This window comes from Ananas comosus, linkage group 15 (genome assembly GCF_001540865.1).
Source record: "Ananas comosus cultivar F153 linkage group 15, ASM154086v1, whole genome shotgun sequence".
NCBI classification, from domain to species: domain Eukaryota; kingdom Viridiplantae; phylum Streptophyta; class Magnoliopsida; order Poales; family Bromeliaceae; genus Ananas; species Ananas comosus.
This window is the reverse complement of record NC_033635.1, coordinates 10,029,421-10,054,469: the sequence shown is the minus strand read 5'-3', so window position 1 is coordinate 10,054,469 and position 25,049 is coordinate 10,029,421. Positions and strand designations below refer to the sequence as shown.

General features: G+C 33.1%; 2 protein-coding genes across 3 annotated transcripts; one reads left to right on the top strand and one right to left on the bottom strand.

The window, feature by feature from the left end:
• LOC109720903 (ubiquitin-conjugating enzyme E2 variant 1D-like) lies at nt 2,158-13,715 on the bottom strand. Of its 2 annotated transcripts, none has more exons than XM_020248253.1 (5): nt 13,499-13,715; nt 3,732-3,871; nt 3,238-3,363; nt 3,020-3,149; nt 2,158-2,616 (listed from the first exon to the last, which is right to left on the bottom strand). In XM_020248253.1, the coding sequence occupies exons 1-5, from the start codon at nt 13,524-13,526 to the stop codon at nt 2,549-2,551; spliced, it is 492 nt and encodes a 163-aa protein (XP_020103842.1). In that variant the 5' UTR covers nt 13,527-13,715; the 3' UTR covers nt 2,158-2,548. The 2 variants fall into 2 exon arrangements, with proteins under 2 accessions (XP_020103842.1, XP_020103843.1); XM_020248254.1 differs by having other exon boundaries at nt 2,158-2,607; nt 13,499-13,714.
• LOC109721077 lies at nt 23,338-24,224 on the top strand. The gene is made up of 2 exons (XM_020248496.1): nt 23,338-23,555; nt 23,963-24,224. Exons 1-2 carry the CDS (start codon nt 23,338-23,340, stop codon nt 24,222-24,224), a joined length of 480 nt encoding a protein of 159 aa, XP_020104085.1.

The following is a 25,049-nucleotide window of genomic DNA, read 5'->3' as shown; positions in this document are numbered from 1 at the left end:
AGAAACCGCAAGGGGACAAATTGATACATTTTAAACCACATGGGGGCAAAGTGAGAAATTATGAAACCACAGGAGGATTTTTTGAAGTTTTCCCTTTTTATAACATAAAAAATTGAAAAGTTCAATAGCATTTATGTTTGTTTTCTCTAATGCCATAAAATTGCGATTGTAACTACCACCGGAGAAGCATGTAATAATTTTATAGCATTAGAAAATGGAGGATTGTAAGTGCTTTTAAACTTTTTAGATTTTGTATAATATAAAAATAGTTCTTTTAGCCACAACTAAGAGTGGTAATTCATTTCGTTATTCGCGAGTCATCTCGTGTTTGGTTCGAAATGAGCTCGAGATCGAATCGTGTATTTAATAAACGAATCGAACACAAGCTGAATTTTTCAGCTCGTTTAATAAATTAGCCAAACACAAGCTAAGGTCAACTCAGCTCGTGTTCGACTCGATAACAACTCAAATATATATATTTTATATTTATATGTATAAATAAATAATTTTATATATATATATATATATATATATATATATATATATATATATTATATAATAGCAAATTTTTGTTGTTTGATTTTTAAACCGACTTAAACATAAAGTCCAACTCAATTATAAAAGATACATTTATAAGTAAAATTTCAACCATTAGATCAAAATCTAATAGGTGAGATCTTATAAATTTATTTTCTATATATATCATTTCTAATCCTTTTAACTTATTATTCGTGAGCCAGCATATGTTCAGCTCGTTGTCAGCACTAGCGACAACATTCCAAACTAGGCCTCAATAGAATTCAATTGATTTTAGTTCAAAAAAAATCTATTCCAATTCAATTAGAAAGAAGTTTTTTTTTTTTAGCAAAATTACTGATACATCCCAAAAGGGGTGTATATCATACATCCCAAAAGGGGTGTATATCATACACCCTATGTGACGCTCCGACTTCCCAGGGGGTCACCCATCCTAGGACTACTCCCGTCCTAGCACACTTAACTCTCTTAACCTCTTGGGCCTTGCCACCACCCAAAATGCTTAAGCCGGGTTAAGAGTTTAGCCCTATTATATCTTATATATAGGACTATCTGGGGTCTCACAATCTCCCCTCCTTTAAGCCTTGACGTCCTCGTCAGGCTCAGACTCACAAGTACCAGGCGATGTGAGACTCGTCTCGCTAGCCCGTCATCCAGATCCTGACTCAGTCGAGACTCATCTCACACTTCCGGCTGGTAATTGGCTCTGATACCAACTGTGACGCCCTAACTTCCCAGGGGGTCACCCATCCTAGGACTACTCCCGTCCTAGCACGCTTAACTCTCTTAACCTCTTGGGCCTTGCCACCACCCAAAATGCTTAAGCCGGGTTAAGAGTTTAGCCCTATTATATCTCATATATAGGACTATCTGGGGTCTCACACCCTACCAATACAATGGGTGAAAATTTTGGAAGGGGGGCCAATTACAAAATAACCCTCTATAACTTCAAAATATCATGCATATCCTTCTAAACATATAATAATTCATGCCCCTCTAAATATATAAATCTATCAGAAATATCTCTCTAAAAAAGCCTAAATAAACCCTTACTACAGTTTATAAGGGCACCGATAATATTTTACAATTTGAAAGAGTATTTATGGAATTACAACATTTCCTAAGTATAGTGAAGAAATTAAACCTTTTTGTTTTTTTGGCAAACTTCAATCTACCTCACTGTGGTTTAATGCATCATATACTTTGACACCATATAATTTTAAAAATTATACTTAACTATTCGGTGGTTTAGTGCATTTTTACTTTTTTTATCCTGTGGTTCAAAAAGTCACACTTAACTATCATGTGAGTTTATTTTTGTTTAATTATAAGAACCTATTTTTCAACAGAGTATCACCCTGTGGTCTTAAAAAAAAATTACTTCGCTACCCTATTTGCTAGCAGGTTTTTTATCACTAAAATAAAAATAAAACAGTGGTTTAATGCTATTTTACAGCAGATCACAAACTTAACATACATGAGAAAAAAAAAAAAAAAAAAAAAAAACCTGAAAGATCATCGCGAATCGACTAAAAGATTAGAAACTTGCAATCATAGTACTGATGTAAAGTTTTAGAGCATCCAAATGCCGAAACTCGAAACGAAGCACAAATCAAGCCATTAAGTTAAAAACTGGTTTGATTATCTCATTCAAAGAAAGATAGTAACATAAAACAAAGCACTTAAATGATGAAACAACTTGGAAAAGGAATAGAGAAACTAGGTAGAAACAAGGCAGATTTATTTCGTCCTTTATCGCCATAATCGAAAGATGGTTGCGAATTTAGAAGAGAGAATCTTGCTACACTAGGTGCAACTACAAGGTTGTACATATTTTATACAAAACAACTAGCCATAGCTTTTATAATAAAGGCATTATAGCTTCAGATTTATATAGGCAGTGGCTAGCAAACAAGTGTTTAAATTAGTTCACTTACTTGTTTTTATGCCCATCCATATCCATATTAATCAGGGATTCAGCGTATATGTACATTACCGGTTTATTCTCCGCTCAAAGGATAGCGCACCGAAGCATTAACCCTTTTTGCTCCACTCTCTGCTCTTCATTACCTGCCGATTCTAATCAAGCTTCTCTTTTAGAAGTTGTACTTTATAGAAATTAAAAGAGGGTAAAGCACACCATTAGTCGTCGAACTTTCCACAAAGTTTTTGCTCATACTTTAATTTCTGTTTTAATTGGGTCCTCTTGAGAAAACTCTTCCATTTAATTTCTCTTGTAAAGGGATGATGTGGCAATTGATTCAGAATAGTCTCGAGATGATGTGGAAGCTAATTCAGCTATCACGCAATTGTCACAAATGGCGACTGATGTAGGGACCCGAATACCAGATTGAAACAAAAATTGATGATTAGTGAACTAAAGTTTATTTCTGTTATAAAATTGGGGCCGATGGTGTAATTTACCCAATAGAAATACATTGATGGTTCTCATATTTAAATTCCAGGATTTGAGAAAAGTTACCCTCTGTTGTTGGTTGGTATAACTTTCGGTTCTGCGGCGATGCCATCTCTTTCTTCAAACTGGTGAGAATGTCCTCCATTGTATACTCTCTCTGCCAGTTTGCGAGCATTGGAAATAGACCTGGTTCAACCTGGAAATATTTTGATAAAGTACCTTTTTAAAAATAATAAATTTGTGATGATACTAAAAATGGATGAAAACTTTCAGCCAGAACATACCAATCCAGTTTCCTGATTTACACACGTCATATTTATACGAGTTTGGAATCGGACTGTTGGCGGTTTCTCCGGATAATCCATGTCACAGAATAGCTTCAACTGGTATATTCTTCCTTCATGGACAGTCTGTGCATCAAAAAGCACCAGTATTTTCTTTGATTTTGACATAGATAATAAGACACATAATGGCAAATAAAGAATTTAAATTGAGCGTCCCTGTGCCATGCTTCTGAAACAGTTTGTCTACTCAAGAAGCAGAAGACAATGTGTTTGAACAAATAAATGTAGAGCTTCTAACCGGATGGGTTAGTTGCAATGGGATTCTGTTTTACTTCTAGCCTTCAATTACTTTAAAGAATTAAACAAAGAAGATATTAGGACTTCTCTGAACAGCTTTTCTGAAAACCACGGTTTCAGAAGCTCCGACAATGCCAAACATGTTTTGAAAGATGTGGATTTGGAGAAGCTTTTCTATCGTGATGTTAGGAGCATACATTGTGAGGACCGATAATGGTTCCAGTCCAGGAACGCATGTATATGTCATCAGCATCATCCATTCCATAGCTCACAGTTCCATCACCAATACCCTTCTCACCTCTCTCAAGCTCTTCTAGCAATCGGAAGTTTCTTGGAACTGTAGGAAAATAAAACATCAAACATAGAAGTGTCAAATCTACAATTGCCTTTCTCAGAAGTCTGCACTTGGATCTTTTGCAAGGTTATGTAGTATGACAGCACAAAAGCTTTATCCATCTCTGATTTCTGGTCTAATAATATTAAACACAACATTTTGTGCTGGAGAAATGCAAATCAAAGACAATTTGGGCAAGTTTGATGAAACGTAGGGAATTTGCCATGAAACAGACTAGTTAAATCAGTGTACTTGCAACATAGATTGATAAATGTTTCAATGTTAAGAATTCAACACTATCAATAGGCACAACAAAATTAAAGAAAAAGAAATTTTACATGTAATAGTATTTTAAGCTTTATAATAAACACTATTCACATAATAGCATTTTAAGCTTTATAATAAACACTATTCACTTGATTTGAAAATATCATCAGAGCAACTGCTGGAATAGCAATACTCTTGGCTCAAACTAAAGTAAAAGTAAAAGGGAAAAATGTTTGGAGACCCCCTAAACTTTAGTTCTTTTGCAAATGGATGCCTAAACTTTCAATTTTATGGCAATTAGACTCCCTAAGCTTTATCTAATAGTTTAACAGGCCCCTTCCTCAACAGTCTATGCTAATTACGCATCTGTCTTGATCAAATATCATGAGCAGAAGACTTCAAAATATAAGAAAACTTTCTTTTTCTCTTCCAATTTTGATAATTAAGCATGATAATTAAAGAATAGTGTGAACCTAACTTTGAGTTTTGTTACTTTTTTGTACGTTAGGATATGAAAATTTTCTGTGTTTTGAAGTTTTATAGATTATATGCAAAGCATCGACCAAAGCAGTTGTGTAATTAATAATTTCATTTGACAAGAGGAGCAAATTGAACTATTTGATAGAGTTTTTAAGGGTAATTGCCAAAATTGAAAGCTCATGTGCCTGTTTCCAAACAAGCTACAGTTTTGGGGTTCTCTGTACATTTTTCCCACAATAAAAAGGTGTGAGCTCTTGTTATCCAATACAGAAAGACTAGATCATGCAATAATCAGCATATATCATCTACTCTTTCATTCTGTACAAAGAAGAGAACATTGGTTTCTTACTAGTAAAATGACTGACTAGATAAGTTGTAAGGAAATGAAACCGCGAAATGTAAATCCGAACTTCGATCAAAATTGATCGAAGACGAGTACGGGATGCTTCGGAAAGGCCGAACGCGTCAGAATTTCGTTTAGTGCATTGTAGAGGACCCTAGAGAGCATGAGTATGAAATTCTGCAAAATGCAGAATTTTCATGCTTACGGGGTCCGGTCCCTCCCCAGGGACCGGAACCCATAGCTGCGAAATGCCCAATTTGGGCTGTGTAATTTTTGGCTTGTTGAGGGTGCTATGTGCAATTGTGTGTTTATGAGAGTGTATAGAAGTGGGTTTTGGCTCATTTGCCTCTCTCCCTCACACCATTCCAACCTAAAAGAACCCTCTCTCTCTCTCTCTCTCTCTCTCTCTCTCTCTCTCTCTCTCTCTCTCTAAGATATTTCTCTCTCTCTCTTCAAGGAAGGAAGTAGGAGGAGGGATTGGAGGAGAAGGCGGCTAAGAAGTGGATTTCCATCTTCTTCCTTGAGTTGGAGCTAGCTTGTTGAGGTAAGCTTGATGTTCTCTAATGGTAGATCCCTAGGATTTCGTTTTTATACTCTAGAATTGGTTTTGGGTGAACCCTAGGATGCTAGTAGGATGATTATTGCATGAATCTAGGGTTTTGTTGGAGTATTCTTGCAATAGTAGCAAGTTAGGGCTCCAATGGGGTTTTTGTAAATGTATGGGTTTGATCTAAATTGAACCTGTATAAACCTAATTGCTAGGTTTTCCGACGCGTTAGCGAAGTCGGTTCGGCGATCCGTCGAGCCTGCGCAAAGATATTGGCAAAAATGACCATTTGAGCTTCGTTTCCGCCTAGAAGGCCGAGGCGACGTCCTAAAATCGCGGAATCGGGTTTCTAGCGTCGTGACATCGCTAAAAAGTGGGGGGTGCCATCCCGAAGCAGCTGAACTTCGTTCTATGTCTTAGCTGCATTGTTGACTTGCATCTTGTATATTGTTATGCATTATAGGATGATGATACATGCATTTCCACTCCTTGTAGGTGTTTCCATAGTTGACATGGTATTGTGAAATGGATACTTGATGTAATGGATATATGGATTGGGTTATGACATTGGAAGCCTATAATGCTAAACAAGTGATGAACTTAGTGTTTGTATCCGAGGATATAACGAGTGGCACTTAAACAATGTTGAATGACATAGATGACAAGTGGCATTTGGACATAGTGTAGAAGAAACACTTTGATGCAATGAACTTAGGGATAGGTGAATTTTCCTAGAAATGACAAGTTGCATGCGACTTAGTGTAGTTGTAACACTTAAACATGGATATTGGGATAGGTGGATTCCCGAGTGATTGTTAACCCTAGTTGACAGGGTATCCTCAGTTGGCGAGGATTGGATCATACTCACACAGTCTGTTTGAGCTTGGTAGTGGTCGCTCCACCCAAGCAGTGCACTCCGGAGTTTGTCACACGAGAGGCAAAAGCTAGTTGTCCCGCAGGCGGTCTCGGGTGAGTCGAGCAGGTGCGACTCCTCACCTATGGGATTTGAGATGTGAGTTGAGGGCGGACCTTCGGGTTAGTCAAGTGATTGGATGAACAATGAATGACATTATTTCTTGAACATAGTATCATGATAGCGGACTTCATTACTGTATTGTTCATGCATTCATTTCAGTCGATTGAGGCATAGTAGCATATATTGTAGAATTCATTACTATGCTAGCAGTTATTTCGTATCTATCTATCTATCTATCTGTTTATGCCTGCTTAGACCTAGTGGGAAGATCAGCGGTCGAACCCACTGGGAACTATATTTATATAGTTCTCACCCCACTTTGTTGCAGGGCTGAGTTCGAGCAGGCCGGGCGAGGACCGCGGGAAAGGCAAAGCGCACTAGTAGTTAGCAGCTTTCCCTATTTGCATTAGAGTACCCTCGTGTACATAGGTGATGTACATATGTATTGTGAGGATTTTGGAGAGCTACTCGTGTATATAGATGATGAACTTGTATCCACATTTTGGGAGATGTAAATGTAATCAAGATGTGAATGTTAGATGAAAATGTAATAGCTAGAATTATCTCTCTCTTTTGCTCTCTTGTATGCATGTATAATCGCTTGCTTGTTATACTTGCATTGATCATGTATGTATCTGAATTTTCCTGGGCACTTGTTTGTACATAATCTTGTTGCTTTAGCCTTGGGCGGACAGGTGAGGTGCTGTCCGTTCGGCGTCTGTTCGACGTGCCCGAACCGACCAAATTGACAGTTTTTGGGCGTGACATAAGTACCGGAGAGACATTTACAAAAATATAGATACAACCTAACACATGCGCTAATCCAACAAATCTAAGATGTATTAGAATTAGATTATCAAGTTTTGGGTCAAACATGGTTCAATATGAATAGTTACATATTGAAACATGTAGCAAAGGTAATTAAGCTTATCTAGGAATCAATACTAAAATTAGTTTAAGGATATTTAAGCCATAATATGAGGGCTGTTCAGTACAAGTTATCAGTATATAAGTCATGGGAAGTTACGTGCTTTGCACTTAAGGTTCAACACACAAGCACTTTAGGTATTGTTATCGTTTGAAAAATGAAAACCAAGGCACCAGGTTGGCAACATTTATGTTTTTTGCCACAATTTCAATGATTAAGATCATTACTACTGGAGTTCATGTTCAAATTATAAGGTTTATATTCATCCTACTTTCTTGAAAAAGATCAAGCAGAAACTGTGTAGTCTAGCTTATAATATATAGTCAGCATACATATATTAGTATTTATGTCAAAGCATATAAGATATTCACACCAATACACAAACAAAGGCTACTCGTCTTAATCCCATGCTAACAGGGGTCATCTAGATCGGTACTCAAAAGAAGACAAGTGGTTATAAATTGCCAATTGTTCTGAAAATAAATAGTTGCTAACTAGTTTTCCATTTAAATATTATAATTTTCAGAATTTCTTTGCCTCTTTCCATGCAGCTATTTGGATTGCGCCAGTGTATATTGCATTTGCATCTTTATATTGTATGTGGTACACCATCTTAAACAGCCCTTCCGAATTTGTCCTAAATGAGGCCAACCTAACCTTAGAGTTAGCATGTTTCAAGTTGAATCCCATCTATCCTTCTATTATTTCTTATCCACCTCGATACTTTTTCCTATGATAAAGTCACTGTACAGACATGCTATATCTTCATGGCCCACTAATTAGTATACTAGAGCATCATGACTGCTAACTATCCTTAAAAGTTACCCTTAACAATTGATTTCTTGTGGGAAAAAAATTTCCTAGAACCAAGGTTCCAACAGATTTGTAGGAGTCCCGAGCTCCAAAAAGAACCGAGTGGGCGCCTGCCCACACGGCGCCCATCTAAGAAGGGTGCACCCTCCACAGATGGGTTTGTTGTTTTTAATTAAAGGAATATAACTAAAAAAAAAAGATATTTTTTTCAAAAAAAAGATAAAAGTAAAAAAAAGAAAAGAAAAAANCTGTAACTCTCATTTCCTCATTCCCTTCTTTCCTAAATCCCTAATCTACAATCCTATTCTAATTTTTCTTCTAACCAATTCTCAACCCCTAAATCTTTACTCTAATTCCTAAACTCTTATTCTGAGGAGGAGGAGATTTTTAATCGCTTTCTCCAAGGAATAGGATATCCCTAAATCCTTTGCTCTACGGAAGAGGAGAAGAAGGAGAAAATCTTTACTCTCTTCATAGCTAGGTACACTTTTTTACTTAATCTCCTTTAATAAGTTTAATTTATAACTAGTTTTAATAGATAATATTGTTAGATTTTTATAGTCTTGACTTATAGCTTACTGTAATATCTATTCTTATTACTTCTTTTTTAAAAAATTATCACTAAACTACTTAGTTCTAGATTGTAACTATAAATAATATATTAATCTTCATTCTTATTTCCGGATCCAACAATCGGGGCCCCAACAAAATTGTCGGAGCTTGAAGCTCCGATGCGCATAGCGTGGGCGCCTGCCAACGCAACGCCCATCTAGAAAGGTAGAGCATGCTCCCTTTCAAATTGGGTTTTTTGTTTATTAAAGAAAATAAGTATTTTTTTATTAAAGAAAATAAGTAAAAATAATTATTAAAAAAAAAGACAAAGGTAAAAAAATAGATTTTTTTTAATAAAGTATGATATATCAATACAAAAGAATGAATCATGCAATTATAGGAAACTGAACAAAGATTAATATACTATTTAAAAGTAAGAATCTAGAACTGAGTAGTTTAGTGATAATTTTTTAAGAAAGTAACAAGAATAAAGATTAAAGTAAGCTACAAATCAAGACTATGAAACTCTTACAATACTATATATTAAAACTAGTTATAAATCAAAATTATGAAAGGGAGATTAAATAAACAAGTATACCTAGTTAAAAGAGGGTAAAGATTTCTCCTTCTTATTCTCCTCCTCCACCTTAGAGTAAAGGAACTAGGGATATTCTCCTCCTCCTCCTCCTTAAAGCAAGAGATTAAGAATCACCTCCTCCCCCTCACTAGAGTAAAGTTTTAAAAACTAGAGTAAAGATTTACAGATTGAGATTTGGTTAAAAGAAATTTTAGAAGATTGGAGATTAGGAAGTTAGGAAGGAAGGTAATAAGGAAATGAGAATTAGGATTTCTCCCAGGGAGAAAAAAAAAAAGAAAAAAAAGAGGAGAGTTAGTGCTTATGTTTTTTCTTAAATTTTATCTTCTTTTTAATTTTATCTTTTTAAAAAAATTTCCTTTTTTTACTTATATTTCTCTAATTTAAGAAAAAAAACATTTGCAAAGGGACTGTGCGCTCCCTTCTCAGATGGACACCACGTGGGCAGGTGCCCACAGCCCCATGCAGCACGCGTCAGAGCCCAGGGCTCTAACAACTATGTTGGAGCCTCTGCTCTAGGAAATTGTTTTCCCTCGATGTGCTTATCTTCCACAAAATTCCCATAATATCCCTCTACTTCATTCATTCTATATAAATCTTATGTCCTACATTCTTTTAATTTTCCAACCTCTTGGATAATTGACCCTGTTGTGGTACTAGTCACCAATCCTCATTGAGACTTTATCACATTTCCTAGTCTATTAAACAGACATTCTTTTATATTTGATTAAACTTCTATAGCTGAGCTTACAACCTCCAAAACCAAAGTGCTTTAGCAAAGTAAAGAGCTCATTTATCATTAACTACATCTAATTAACAATCTGAATTCAAACTGATTGTTCGAATTGTTATAGAACTGTGCTAACAAATTGCTACATTTTTCTTCTGAATAATTTTTGTAGTTAAGCCAACAGATGCATAATTTATCTAAAGGAAAGTAACTGATTTGTCAAATAGTCACTATTAGTGGAACCAGAAAATTAAATCTAGAAATATTCAATAATCTGATGCTGCAAGTAAAATCTGTAACAATTAAGATGAACAAGATAAGTATACTGAAATGCCTTAAACTAGAAACAACAAATCCACGATAAATTGTGGAAAACCAGGAAGAATCACTGGTTGCAATCTATCTGGAAGATCCATACTAGCATATAACTAGTAAATGAACCACTCAATTTCCTTGTCACAATATACAAACAGAAATTGAAGTTCAAATTATGTCATTCCTTTGGATAGACAATAGCAGATCTGCAACTATGATAAATAAATCATTAACAAAAACGATGGGATGTCAGTGATCAACATTAAATATTGCCGACCTGTTATTGCAATTTTGCAAGTCTAAGGAGTTATTTTATTGAGAAAATTGGAGTGGGCTACAAAAATGAACTAGTTAACACCAGAATGCTTGTGCTTTAAATCCAGATTCTACATATCAGATATCACCATTACTTTTGCATTTACATAGTTAAACTGGAACCAAAAATACAACAGATTGCAGTATATGGAGGCAATAACAATCGTTACAAACTTACAATACCAATGCTTGCACGGAAAAAAAAACAACTGTAATCGCCATGTACTGTAGAAGCTTAAGTCATGGTTGGACCAACTTCTTCTACTCTTGACAGCCACCTCTAGTAGAGTGTTTGGCAAACAAAATAATCTAGAACTTCTATGGGGGCAAGAAGCTAAAATGAGGTTCCCAACCCCAAATATTAGAAGCTCCAATTGGGAGCTAATTACACTACTAGAGAAGCTATTGGGAGAAATCTGAGTAAAGTGTTTTCTCAAATAGCACCGCTTAGACAGTACGCTATCAAATAACTGTACACCCTACAACAAAGCTACGCAGCAGAGCTACACCGGCCCTATGGTCTTAAGGAAATAGACAACAATATTATGTATTTTTATCATCAAAACACCTCATCACGTATTTATACACCTTTTAGATTCAAGCTTAGGACCACCCGCACTCATACCAAGTGAAATAACCAATTTAGCTACAATATAGAAAACAAATATTCTAGCATATATATCATAGGTAATAACGTACATAATTTATCTGAACTATGAACCATTTTGATTTGGTAACTCAACCTTTCAAAATTTTGATTCCGTGGCCCAACCTTTCAGTTTGTTTGATTTGAGTAAGTCACGATACTTCGACTTTAAAATTTGGGTGCATTGTTTGCTGTTACAGATTTAGTTAGTATACTTCACGCAATTCTCACAATTATAAATTTATAAGAGGTTGTTTGGTTGCACGCATTTGCAACTGCACTGCAGTTACAAATGCATGCAACCTCAATTCATGTGTTTGGTTTAATGCAGTTGAGTCCAACTGCTGCAGTGGCAACTGCACAAGAAGCTCCAAATGCTGCAGTTCTTGGGCAGTTGGAACTACATCCAAATTGGCTGCAGTTCCAACAGCAGCAGTTGGTGAGGAATAGGATCACCCACAAATTAACAATAATAAATAATATATATATATATATATATATATATATATATATATATATATATATGGATAAATAAAAATACTTTTAAATAAACTCATACTAATAAAAAATTTTAGGCGATATAAGTTCTGTGAAAAAAATTAAATTTTTTTAAATTTATTTTGTTCAAAATATAAAATATAATTTTTTTTCCTAAATTTTCATAGAATATGATTGTGTATGTCAACTTAATAATTTAAGTTAATTATAATTATTAAATTGATAAAAAATGAAGAGACATCCGGGGGTTTAAATTTTTAAGTTTGATTTACATATTAAAATTAAATAAATTAAAAATTTTAAATATGATGATTGAAGAATTATTGAAAAATATAAAAAAATTATATATATCCACTTATTTATTTATAGATAGTAATATATATCCACTTATTTATTTATAGATAGTAAATTTAAATGATTAATAAAATTATATAATTATTTTATGTATAGTGAAGGTAATCTCACCACTCTATCTAAAGAGGTGATAAAATTCACAAATACAACTATCAGCTTCAAATTACCAAACAAAAGAAATGCAACTGCAAGAGTTGCATCTACACAAAACCAAACAAACTATATGTAATTACAACTACTGCATTTTCAACTGCATGCATTTTTAACTACACTACATTTACAACTACATCCAACCAAAAGGCCCCTAAAAGTATGTAACTAACTTAAATTTTGAAGTCAAACTGGCATTGACTAACTCAAATCAAACAAATTGAAAGGTTGGGCCGTAAAATCAAAATTTTAAAAGCTTGGTTAGCCGATTCAAAATGGTCTATAGTTCAGGCAAGTTCTATACGTTTTTACCTATTTTACCTATTTTATAACATACAAATTGACGAAATCTTACGGTAGGGCACTTCCATTTCGTCTCGGTCCTGTTAGGCCAATTTAATTCTTAAGGCACCATTATACAATTCAAGCCATATTAGCATCCACCAGCCAAGCAAATAACACCACATATACACTAAAAAAAAGTTTTTTTTAAAAAAAGGGGTAAACTTCAATTTAGCCCACTGTGGTTTCGTGTATTTCCATTTTATCACCCTATGATTTAGCGCGCTTTCACTTTGCATCCTCCGGCTCAAATTTTACTTTACTACTCTATCTTACAACACATTTTTTTCGGTGAAACAAAAAATAAAGTCACAAGATAGTTAAATGCAACCTTTTGTTGTAAAAAATATGCTAAAACCAAAGGAGGGGACAAATTGAAGTTTACCCTAAAAGAAAAAAGTAAAAAGAAAATCAATGTAAACTGAAAAATTATCGTCTCTTTCTCAAAAGACACAACAAAAGGGAAATTCAAATTCTCATAACAAAAGCGCATTCAATTTCAACGATCCATTCCATCAATTCGTCAAAAATCAGCACTGCTGCATCAAATCCCTAAAAAAAATCTAGCTTTCCTCACCAAATCCACCGCAATTCACCAATGCACAACCCCACAATCCTTGCAATAACCAAAACTCCACAATCGTAGATAATCCTCACCAAATCTAGCTTTCCTCACCAAATCCACCGCAATTCACCAATGCACAACCCCACAATCCTCGCAATAAATTGGAAAAAGAACGGTAATCGTAGATAATCGGGGGAATTGGCCAAAAACGTACCCACAACGCGCGATCCTTCGGAGCCCATCTCGTTCTCCGCCGCCGCCGCCTCCTCCTCCTCCTCCTCCTCCTCAATTGAAGCAAACGAAGAAGAATCGGTGAGTGTAAGGGATTAGGATGGAGAGGAGAGGAGGCGATCGATTCCTAGGGTTTTGTGATTCGGGGAGAGAGAGAGAGAGAGAGAGAGAGAGAGTGTGTGTGTGCGGAGGGGAACCACTACTCGAGTGAAAGGCGACTCCTTTTTACTGCGTCACAACTCAACAGTAACAAAGAGTTGAGAGTGAGAGATGGGCAAATGTGTACCGTTAGGACTTAGGATTAGGGTAAATTGCACATTTGGTCCTCAAACTATTCGACATGTGACGCTTTGGTCCTCAAGACTTTAATTTTTAATTTTATACGTGTCCCTGCAAATATAATGAATTACAAATCTATTCAATATGTCCATGTCGTTAGGATCCGTGTAACGACCCAACTCGCTAGCAATAATAACTCGTTGAGTCCAAACCATCAATCAAAAATGCTTAAGTTCAGTTATTATTATTAGGATGGAGTCCACTTATAAGCCCAATGACAACCCCATTCCCATCCGATGTGAAACTATTAGGGTGTCCACTTATAAACCCAATGATAACCTTATTTTCATCCGATGTGGAACTATTGGGGTGTCCCGTTTAGGCCCTGACGTTTTCGTCAGCCCTAAACACCTACAGCCCAAAATCACCAGACGATATGAGCGTTTAAGCTCTGACGTCCTCATCAGCCCTAAACACCTACAGCCCACAATCACCAGGCGATATGAGCGTTTAAGCCCTGACGTCCTCGTCAGCCCTAAACACACACAGCCCAAGATCACCAAGCGATGTGAGATTTATCTCGCTAGCCTATCACCAAGCGATGTGAGATTTATCTCGCTAGCCTTTGTCATTCCGACCCTGACTTAGCCTGTCAATTACAGACCCCTGACTTAATCTATCATTCTGACCCTGGCTCAACCAAGACTCATCTCACACTTCCGGCTGGTGAACTTTCTCTGATACCAAATGTAACGACCCAACCCGCTAGCAATAATAACTCGTTGGGTCAAAACCACAGGCCCAAAATGCTTAAACCCAGTTATTATTACTAGGGTGGAATCCACTTATAAATCCAATGATAATTCCATTCCCATCCGATGTGGAACTATTGGGGTGTCACAATCCGTTAGAAAAAATTAGTTAATCATAGGTAAAATACTTAACCCTAACTAGTTAATAAGGTAAATTGACCTTTTTACCCTTCTTTAATTAACAGTTGGGACATATTTGTGATGGTGAAAAGGTCATTTCACTCATAAATAAACAGTGCTTTAACAGTAACAAACCAAAAGAACATATTTGAAAATATTAGGAATTTTATAGAAACAACATATGAAAATTAAATTTTATAAAGATAAATTTGTAATTCACTATATTTATGGGGATCTTAATGAAATTAACCTTAATTTGTAACTGACTTATTACCGTAGTTAGTTAATGTGAAAATAATTCACGAATTAATTATTAAAAATTTGAATAAAATAGTCCGTATGTGATTTTTTTCCAAAAAATTAGAACAAAACACGAATTTTTGGGTTAGATTTATTGTTTGCGAATAATTCATGTATGCCGAACTATTTGGCCAGAAAATATGCAGAATTTTTGAATAAAATCTCTTTCTCCAATATAGTTAGTTAATTTATAAATTATTGCTAAATTATTCGCAAATTATTAAAAAACTTTATAAACGTCTGGAATATATGGATCATGAAACAGATGAAGATGGAGACGATAATTAACTTTGCTATTATTTTTTTTACTTAATCTATTTTATTTTCTCGCTATCTATTTTTATATTCTTAAGGATTATAATTATTTATGCTAATAGCATAAATCTAGAGGAAAAAGTTTTATTTAATAGCCAAATTTTTTTATCTCGAATTTTTAATTAGTGAAAGTATAATTTCTGCATAAATTACATATTCGAATAATTGGCGAACCTATTTTTTAAGCTATACTTTTCAACAAATTTAAAAATTAGGATACAAATTTTATTCGTTTATATTGATACCGAATTTTTATCGAATCCGAATTAACTAACTAAATGCTGAATGTAATTAATTAAATATTAATATATCGCCGATATAGAGATGATCTAGTAGTGGTGGGATTGAAGATGCACCGAGAATTGAGATGCCATGTTACTTTTACATCAATAGTACATTAAAACATTGTCAATAAAATTACTAATTCTAAAAGTTTAAGTCAGAAATTATAATAAATTAACTTTTGAGGTTTAAAGTGTCACACGTCCCATAGTTTGAGGACCGAGCATAGAATTTATCTTTAGGATTAGATCAATGTTATCCATTAACTCCAAAAGTAGTGTGTATTAGGATAGTAACCCGTGTGATGCATCGAGTTTTTTTTAAAAAAATTTAGAAAATAATTTTGATCCGAAATAATTTAATAAATTCAAAGAAAACAGTTAGGAAAATAAGAAATTGCATTATTGCATAATCAATTCAAAAGTCTGTCAAAAAACAATTATGATCTGAAATGATTTAATAAATTTGAAAAAAAAACACTGTAAGAGAAACAAAAAATTTGTTTTAGTGCATTACCAATTCAACATTTTACCTGAATTTAGGCTAAATTAAATACTTATTAAATTAGAATAAAGATAAGCAAAAAAATAAAACTGTTTGAAGACAAAAAATGAGCATCCGATATTAACAAAAGAGCATGACAAAACTTAATAAAACACAACACAAATATACAAAAAAAAGTAAGAAAAATAAAAAAAAAAAAAAATCTGCATTAGTGCAGAACCAATTAAATATTTTATCCAAAATTAAGCTAAACTAAATACTTATCAAATCAGAATAAGAATAAGAAAAAAGCCAGAACAATTTGGAAATAAAAGAACTTTGTATTTGATAATAATAAAAAAAAAATTGGACAAACTTAACAAAACATAATATGAATATGAAAAAACTTCAAATACTTTCGTACTTTCTCACTTTAATACCCTGTGGTTTATAATGTATCAAGTTAGTACCCTATGGTTTCGCACTTTCTCACTTTAGTGCCCCTGTGGTTTCAAGTGTATCAAGTTAGTACCCTGTGGTTTCGCACTTTCTCACTTTAGTGCCCCTGTGGTTTCAAGTGTATCAAGTTAGTACCCTGTGGTTTCGCACTTTCTCACATTAGTATCCTGTGGTTTAATATTTTTTTAAAATTATATACTCCGAAATGGATAATAAAAAAAAAGAATTGAAACCACAGGGTACTGAATTAATACAAAAATAAAATCATAGGGTATTAACTTGATATATTTAAAATCACAGAGTACTAAAATGAGAAAGTATAAAACCACACTTATTAGGGTATTTAAAACCACACGTATACTGCCGGCGCCACAACCGTGGGATGTGGAGAAGCCCCGGCGGTCGCCAATTCATAAGTTTACTAGTTAAGAAGCCCCGCGCGTTGCAAAGACAGTATAATAATAAATTATTATAATTATTAACATCAATTTTTTTTTTATTATACATTAATATTTTTAAATTGAATAATTAAAAATTAAAGAATGAAATTAAAATAAATTTCTTTCTAAAAATATTTAAACCTAATAAGTAAAATGATAAATCAGTTTAAATTAAAACAAAAGCTCATTACTGTATTAAGAAAGATGAATAATATTTTTCTATTATCCTCAAGATGGAATTTACAAAAAAAAAAGAATTAAAAAATTAATACGAGTGAAAGTACTATTTTTGGTATTTTTGGCGGCAACGTCTTCATTGTGCCTTCATTAACTTTTATCGTCACACGCACAACTAATAACGTATTTGATTCCTAAATTTTAAATTAGTGAAGAAATCAGTAGGTTATTATCAAAAACACAAAAAGTAAAACTAATCAAAAGGTATTCGAAATCAAAATAGATATTTTTTACACTGTAAAAAAATTTAAGTACCAAATAAATAATATAATATTATTATTATATTATTATATAAATTAATTTTTTAAAAATTGCGTGGGCCCCACAACCCTCCAAAATAAGGAAAGGTTTTAGGGTTACCAATTCATATATGTTTTGGAGACTAAAGTAAAAAGCATACAAAGAAAAAAAAAAGTTAAATAGGCGATGGCATGATAATTTTAATAATTTTGAAATATTTTTTAACGGTTGTTATTTTATCGTGATAAAATTAAAAAGTTTGAAAACTTAATTGCAAAAAAAAAAAATTAGGAACCAAAATAAAATTCTAAAAAAATTTGTAGGCCCCACAANGATAAAATTAAAAAGTTTGAAAACTTAATTGCAAAAAAAAAAAATTAGGAACCAAAATAAAAAATGGTGGAAAGTTTGAACAGCATATGTAATTAATCCTAATAAAATTCTAAAAAAATTTGTAGGCCCCACAACTCTCCAAAATAAGGGAAAGCCTTCTTTAGGTTCCCAATTAGATAAAATTTTGATTTTGTTATCTTGACTATTAAAAAATAGGATTGATGTATATAATAAAATTTTATACTTGATATAGACAAAAATTAAAAAGAATAGATGTTGATATTTATTAGATGAAATTTTAATTTTGTTATATTGACTATTAAAAAATAGGGTTGATTCGTGTGATAAAATTTTACACTTGACATAGGCAAAAAAAAAAAAATTAAGAGAGAAAAAATTAAAAAAAAAAGAAAGTAAGAGAGTAAGAGAAAGGAAAAAAAAAAAAGAAAAGAGGCGGGCCCCACCGGACACCCCAAAATGCGGGGAGGTAACCTTTTTGGTTGCCAATTCATTATATTTATAGATTATAAATAAATGCTAGGGATGTCAATGGGCACTGGTATCTAAAATTTTATCCAAACTCAAATCTAAACTGAGCTAATTATCCGATACTTTAGGACCAGTTTGTTTCATCGAAACTGGACTTTAGATTGAAATAGACTTTGATTAAAGTAAAATTCGATGAAAACTAATTTTTTCTTACTGTTTGTTTTATAACTATGAAAGTGAAGTTCCGTCTACTTTTTATTTGACAGAAACTAAATAATATAAAACTATAATTTATATATAAATAATAAATAACTTAATAAATAAATAAGTTATAATATAATAAATAAAAATAATATAATTATATTTCTATATAATTAAAAAAAATTAATCTAAACAACTAAATTATTTTTTTATACATAAATTATAATAATACAGCAATAAAATTATAAAGTAAAAAAAATATAAATACTTAGCTAATCAATTTTCATCATATTTTAGATATACAAACTAAATGAAAGAAATAATAAAACTTAACTAATCAAATTTTATCATATTTTAAATATGCAAACTAAATAAAAGAGTAATTAATGACATAATTAAATATATTTAAATATAACTAGCATTACTCATTATATTACTTTATTATTATTATTTTTTACTTCTCTTCGCCATAATTGACCTCGGTCTAGGGTGGGCCGAAGTGAATTATGCTCTTTCGGATAACTTGGGTTTTGACCGTTTCTTTATTACAGCAAAACAAAGAGTAAAAGTAATTATTTACGATCGAAAGTAACTTCACCTCTCTCCACTTTGTTCCAAACAAACAGGCCCTAATGGTTATAGTTTCGGATCCAGCCATAAAAAAGAAATCCGACGAACTTGGATTCAGGTACGGATTTTGTCCGAATTCGAACCCGAATTAATTTTGCATTAAATAATATAACATAAATGTTTGATGTTATATTTGAATATAACATAATATATTTTGAAATATGGTAACAAGAAATAATTGTTTCAGGTTCGGATTTTGAATTTTTGGTCGAGTTCGGGTTTGAATATGAATTTTGAAAATCCATCGGATTTGGATTTGGATTCAGATTTTGGATTTGGTAGTTGGGTTCGGAATCAAAAATTTCAAAACTTGTTTCGAATCCGACCTATTGACATTCTGACTATACAGGGTGTTGACAACAGAAAACATGGTTGATATGATTGGAGTGGCGCCTTTATCTTTAGAGCAAATGCAAAATCTAATGTATCAGGGGTTGGCATTAGGATGGAGTTCTTGGTCAATTTAGAAGCTATTTGGTTGTATATAATTGTAAATACAATATAGCTCGAGATACATGCCATAAGAAATATAGTAGTTCTAATTATATTATTTGGTTGACTATAATAATAAGTGCTGCAATTATAAAGAAATTATTTTTGTATATGAGTTTGTGAGATTATCTTCTAAAAAAAATTATTTTCGATATAAAAAGTTATTAGAAAGGAAAGCGTACCTTTCATTTAAAGTTACTCTTTCCAAGTACTGCAGTTGTAGTTGCAGTCAATTTGGGCATATTTCCAAATTGGTTATTGTGTCTGCGGGTTATGCGAGCGCAGATAGAATTTACTTGCAAATTTTTAAATAGTTATCATCCTTATCCATACCTACCCGTGGGTGGGCAAGCGGGTATTCTGATTGCCTACAATATACTTTTCTTTTTCTTTCTATTCTTATAATTCTCAAATACAAATAACGTATATGTTACTTTCAAAAACATCAAAACTTAACTTATTATTTAAAACATCACAACATACAATAAATAATAAAGTAAAAAAAGAAAAAATTAGTGTTAGGGTTCTAAAAATAGGTAAAACAAAAGAAGTATTTTTTTATTTTTTAATTACTTAAAAAAAATTATATATGTCAGTGCTCGTGGATACCCGCAGGTTGCTCAAAATGCTCATAATTTAATCGGTACCCACTCATTTTATCCATAATTTTTCTGTAAAAAAAAAAAAAGTATCCATACCTATAAATTTGAGGGTAATTCATGTATATCCGTAAGTGCTAGTTGAAATTGTTAGGTCTAGTTTCACTGTATACTTATCCTTGTAAGTGTACTTAATACAATTTTCCTACCCATTGCATAAATTTGTTTACATGTTGCACCATTTCTCACCCAAATTGTGTAAGCTTTATTTTGTATATGCAAAAAGATAAAAAGAATAAAAAAATAATTTAAAAGTGCACAAAAATTTCTAGAAAGTATAAAAAATGCTTATTAGAAAAAGACTTAAAAGTGGAAAAGAAGAGATAGAACTAAAATCATCTATTTATTGCGTAACACATATTAAATTATTTTTAAACTCGAGTTAAAATGATAATTGTTAGCAAGGTCTAATTATATGGACATTTATTTAAAATTTTTAAAAGGCATAGGTGAAATTGTAATACTTAGTCTAAAATTAGGTTAATTTTATGAACTAAATAATTAAACTTATATATCCACAATAGTTAAACTTCAATATGATAAATTTAAAAGTGAAGTAATTTCTGAAGATTTAAAATAAAATTGTGTTAATTTTCCTCAGTGACTTGAATATGCATATTCAGAGACAACAGTATAATATATCTTTAAAAAATTAGGACATGTGGCACGATATGACTCAGACACAACGCGTCGGTAGTTTTTAAAAACTTAGGACACAGATAGGGCATGAACACTGTTAGTAAAATACAATATTATTAATATAGATATTAATTTAGTTAAAATATTATTATATTTTTCATGCAAATGAAAGTTAATAAAATTTTTATTGATAGTTTATATATTTTTTTAAAAAAATTCTACACCATACATAATTTATTGATATTATCTAAAAAAATTATATGTATTCATCAAAAAGTCAAAATATTTATTATCTTATATCATATATGTATAAAAAAAAGTAAAATAAAACACTATATTCTTAATGTGATGCACTATAGACCCGCATCGAGTACGTGTCCATGTGTCATACACGGACACGCATTTGTTTGACACAAACAAACGCAGCTTATAGAAATGTTCATGAAACATAATTTGACACAAGTGAGAGTTGGAAAAAATACCAAAGTGCCCTCCTCATAAACAATGAAGCACAAGTTTGATTAAAAATACATACTCATACTCAAAAGCCTTAAGTTAAGGTTGAAATGTAAGTTTGAATGTGTCAATTGTCCTTATTAGGTGAGATTAATATCTTCTATCTTGCTCTAATTTGGAATTTGTTGAATTTTTTGTTTTTTTGGTAAATGTGGGGGTTTTTCATCATAAATTGGTGATAAATAAAAGTATTCTAGTCTAATCCTCAAATAAGTTAAAAAGTTGTGGGAAAATTAATTATAACAGTAAGTTATTAACATTTTAAGATAATAAATTAAACATGTAGGATTAGTCGGTCAATCTAATCAAACGACTAAATCGAGCACGTCAATCAGAGTTTTTTTTTAACTAATGGGTTATACATACTCTCCGCTAAAAAAAATTGTATTTTTTTAGTTTTATATTTAACACCCTTTCTCACATCTAAGTTGAAACTTTCTAGTGGGCTCATGAAATGGACTTGAATTAAATAGAAAAAAATCAATTATGCTAAGAGTTTGACATGACTTGAACTCAAAATTTATTGTTCTGGTACCATATTAAATAATGTGAAAAAATCGCTTATCTCTAATAGCTTAAGCTTATAGAGAAAGATACACTTATATTTTTATTTTTAACACCAATAGTGGTTGGACCTCCTTATATGTGGTTGGACTCATATGTATCATCTTGAAGGGGAAAGCATGTGAGTTCATTACTCAATTATACTCTCAAAACATTACTACCTAGAGTTAGATAATCCCAAAAGGTTATCTTCTATATATTTGAAAGGAGTGCCAAAATTTTCAATGGAGTTTTAACATTTTATAGCGCTTGTCAAGTCCCATAAATATACCTTATCTTTTCTGTAAAATTTAAGGATTTTAAAGGTCACCGGTGAAATTGTCTCTGTTGCTTTTAACTAGTATGAACCTTTTGACGTCTGAACTTATCATACGTATGCTTTTCAAATGAAAAAAAGCGTGAGCTTCATGCTTTATTACACACTCGGAACGTTACAAACACGTGTTACATAATAAGAAGCTGCCTATCCCTTCAACGGTCAGCGCATTTGTTTCTTTTTTCACGCAGTGTATCAATAACTCGCGGGTTATCTATGTGATTTAGGTCAGATTCGCAAGAGATTTTTAAGATGTGAAATTAAATTCAGTACCTCCTGGTGCTCGTGAAGTTATCTCTATAAATACATGCCATAGGCTTTCTGAATTCCTAGAAGGGTTAGTGGTTAAGAACTTTAGGTATAGCTTAGTTTCTCTTAGTTTTTTTTCCCTTTTTTTTTTCACTTTTGTGGTAGGGCATTGATCACAAGATAATCAATCCTCATGAGAGTTATTATTCTTATGAAATATGTTGAAAACTTCCTCCAAATTTCTATATATATAATAATATATATGCTTTTTAGATTTCAACTAACAAAACTGTAATCATCTTTTTACTCATCAAATTATGCTTTTGCACAATGTTATTAATTATCAAATTATGCCTTTGTTTCCCTTTTGAGATCAGTAGCTCTTTTGTGCCTTTTTTTTTTTTCCTTTTTTGGGGGGGTGGGAATGGTTAGAGCTCTTGTTTCTTAAATTAAGTCTATATGTAGGCTTAATGTTAATTAAATTAACTAGTTTTTATTTTAGCCAATTGAGGTCAACTTAATTAAAAAGGAGTTAATTAAGTTCTAAATACCCTTTGATATGAAAATACTTTGTTAGCATATGATGATTTTATTTGTGCTTTACAGTAAGAAGCTGCGGACAAATCATCATCCCATATTTGTGTTCTTACAGTGAAATAAAAATAAAACTAGCGGAGTAATTGATGAATTTTCGAAAGATTTTCTTCTTTTTTTTTTGTTTAGTTTTATTCTAATGATCTATGTACAAAATTTTATAGCAGGATCCAATGGATCATCACACCTTCATCAGGCAACTCAGGTGGATGCAAAGCCGGATCAACCACCGTCGCAATCTTCTGACGGCCTTGCTCGGCGCAGAATTCCTCGACAGCCCGCTATCGCATGAAGCCGAATCCATCGTCAACCGACTGGAGCTCACCGAGCTCTTCACCCTCACCACCCGCGTCAGCGGCAACCGCAGGTTGCCCCCCAACTTCCACCATCGGTGCGTATACGTACTCCATCTAGAAACCCTGCCCGTTTGTGCTAATAACTTATCAGGTCAAACTATCAGTCCAAAATGCTTAAACTCAGTTATTATTACTAGAGTCCTGTCTCCTAGCCTGAGATTATCAAGCGGCGTGAGCAACGTGGCTCTGATACCAAATGCAGCTGTTAATATATATTTCTGAGTCTGTTTCCTACAAGATCAATTCTTTGAATAACATGGTATCAGAACCAGTCCTAAACCCCTTTGTTTATTAAACGAGCAATCGATCTCGAGCTTATTTCAAGCGAGTGGATACATTTTCTCCTTCTATAAACTAAATCATATAATGAGTTATGTACGAAACCAACTACATGCATGCAACTAATATTGCTTAAATATTGTCGTCGAATCGGTTCGAACAGCTATGATGAACTCATCCAGAACCTGGACCGCAATCTGATCGCCGCGACCCGCCAGATGCTGCTGCAGAGGGGGTCGATGAACGAAGCGGCAGTCAGCTACGGCGACCTCCACTCCGGCCTGACTTGCAGGATCTGCAACCAAGTGTTTGAGGAAGGGGAGGTTGCAGGTGCTCTGGCCTGCTCTCACAGGTTCCATCAGCTCTGCATGGCTGAGAGGTACATTGTGAGCCCCAGGTGCCCGACCTGCGACCGCCAGATCTAATCAGGCCGGACCCAGATCGGATGGATATCGAACAGCTATCGGTGGCAGAGATCGAACGGTGGTGATCATCGTCGATCGATCTTGTCTAGTTGCTTTTAATACCTATCTGTTAGTAATAAGCTTCAATAATTTGGTAGTAAGTAGAGGGTCATATGAACTGCTACTGCTTTTATAGTAGGTTGGTTTATGTTGAAGTGAATGCTGTAGTGTAATGTGTGAACTTTCTTCTTTTGGGAGTTTCTAAGTACTATTCAGTTTGAATAAGTCTTAGCGTTTTTCTTGGACTTTTTTTTTTTCAATTTAATTCTTTAAAAAGTTATAATTTGTCGAATGATCCTGCGAAAACTTTATTTGGCCAAACAACGCTATTTTGTCCAACTCAGCTCCAAGGTGAAAGAACAATTATAATTTGTCAAACGATGAATAATTTACAACCGTATAAAAATTTCAATAAATCACATTCAATCTTAACAATCTGAAAAATTCTTCTAACAGCCTACCCATAATACAATCCTTATAATCAAACACACACAAGACCGTGTGCAAGTAAAGTATTTTTCGTACATGCGCTGTCACCATCTTTAAACGTGTTGGGAAGTTCTGGGTGCAGTTCAGACCCACATTAACCCAAAAATGTAACATGTCTGATAAAATATGTTCAATCATAAAAGTTAAGCTTATGATGTTTGGACCAATTAGTATATATCAATCTTTTACTCCCTAATTAATTATCCGATGTGGAACTATTTATGTGTGAATTCTTAATACAGAAGACTCTGATTTCCACACTAGAGCACCTTTTTATTCTAAAAATGCTTTTCAGCA

Excerpts from the sequence above, each read along its gene's own strand:
- LOC109720903 (XM_020248253.1), bottom strand. The coding sequence starts at position 13,526 with ATGGGCTCCGAAGGATCGCGCGTTGTGG. Across the intron at positions 3,872-13,498 it reads CGAAGGATCGCGCGTTGTGG|TTCCAAGAAACTTCCGATTG; the intron begins GTACGTTTTTGG and ends ATTTTCCTACAG. Across the intron at positions 3,364-3,731 it reads CCATTATCGGTCCTCACAAT|ACTGTCCATGAAGGAAGAAT; the intron begins GTATGCTCCTAA and ends TTTGATGCACAG.
- LOC109721077 (XM_020248496.1), top strand. The coding sequence starts at position 23,338 with ATGGATCATCACACCTTCATCAGGCAACTCAGGTGGATGCAAAGCCGG. Across the intron at positions 23,556-23,962 it reads CCCCCCAACTTCCACCATCG|CTATGATGAACTCATCCAGA; the intron begins GTGCGTATACGT and ends CGGTTCGAACAG.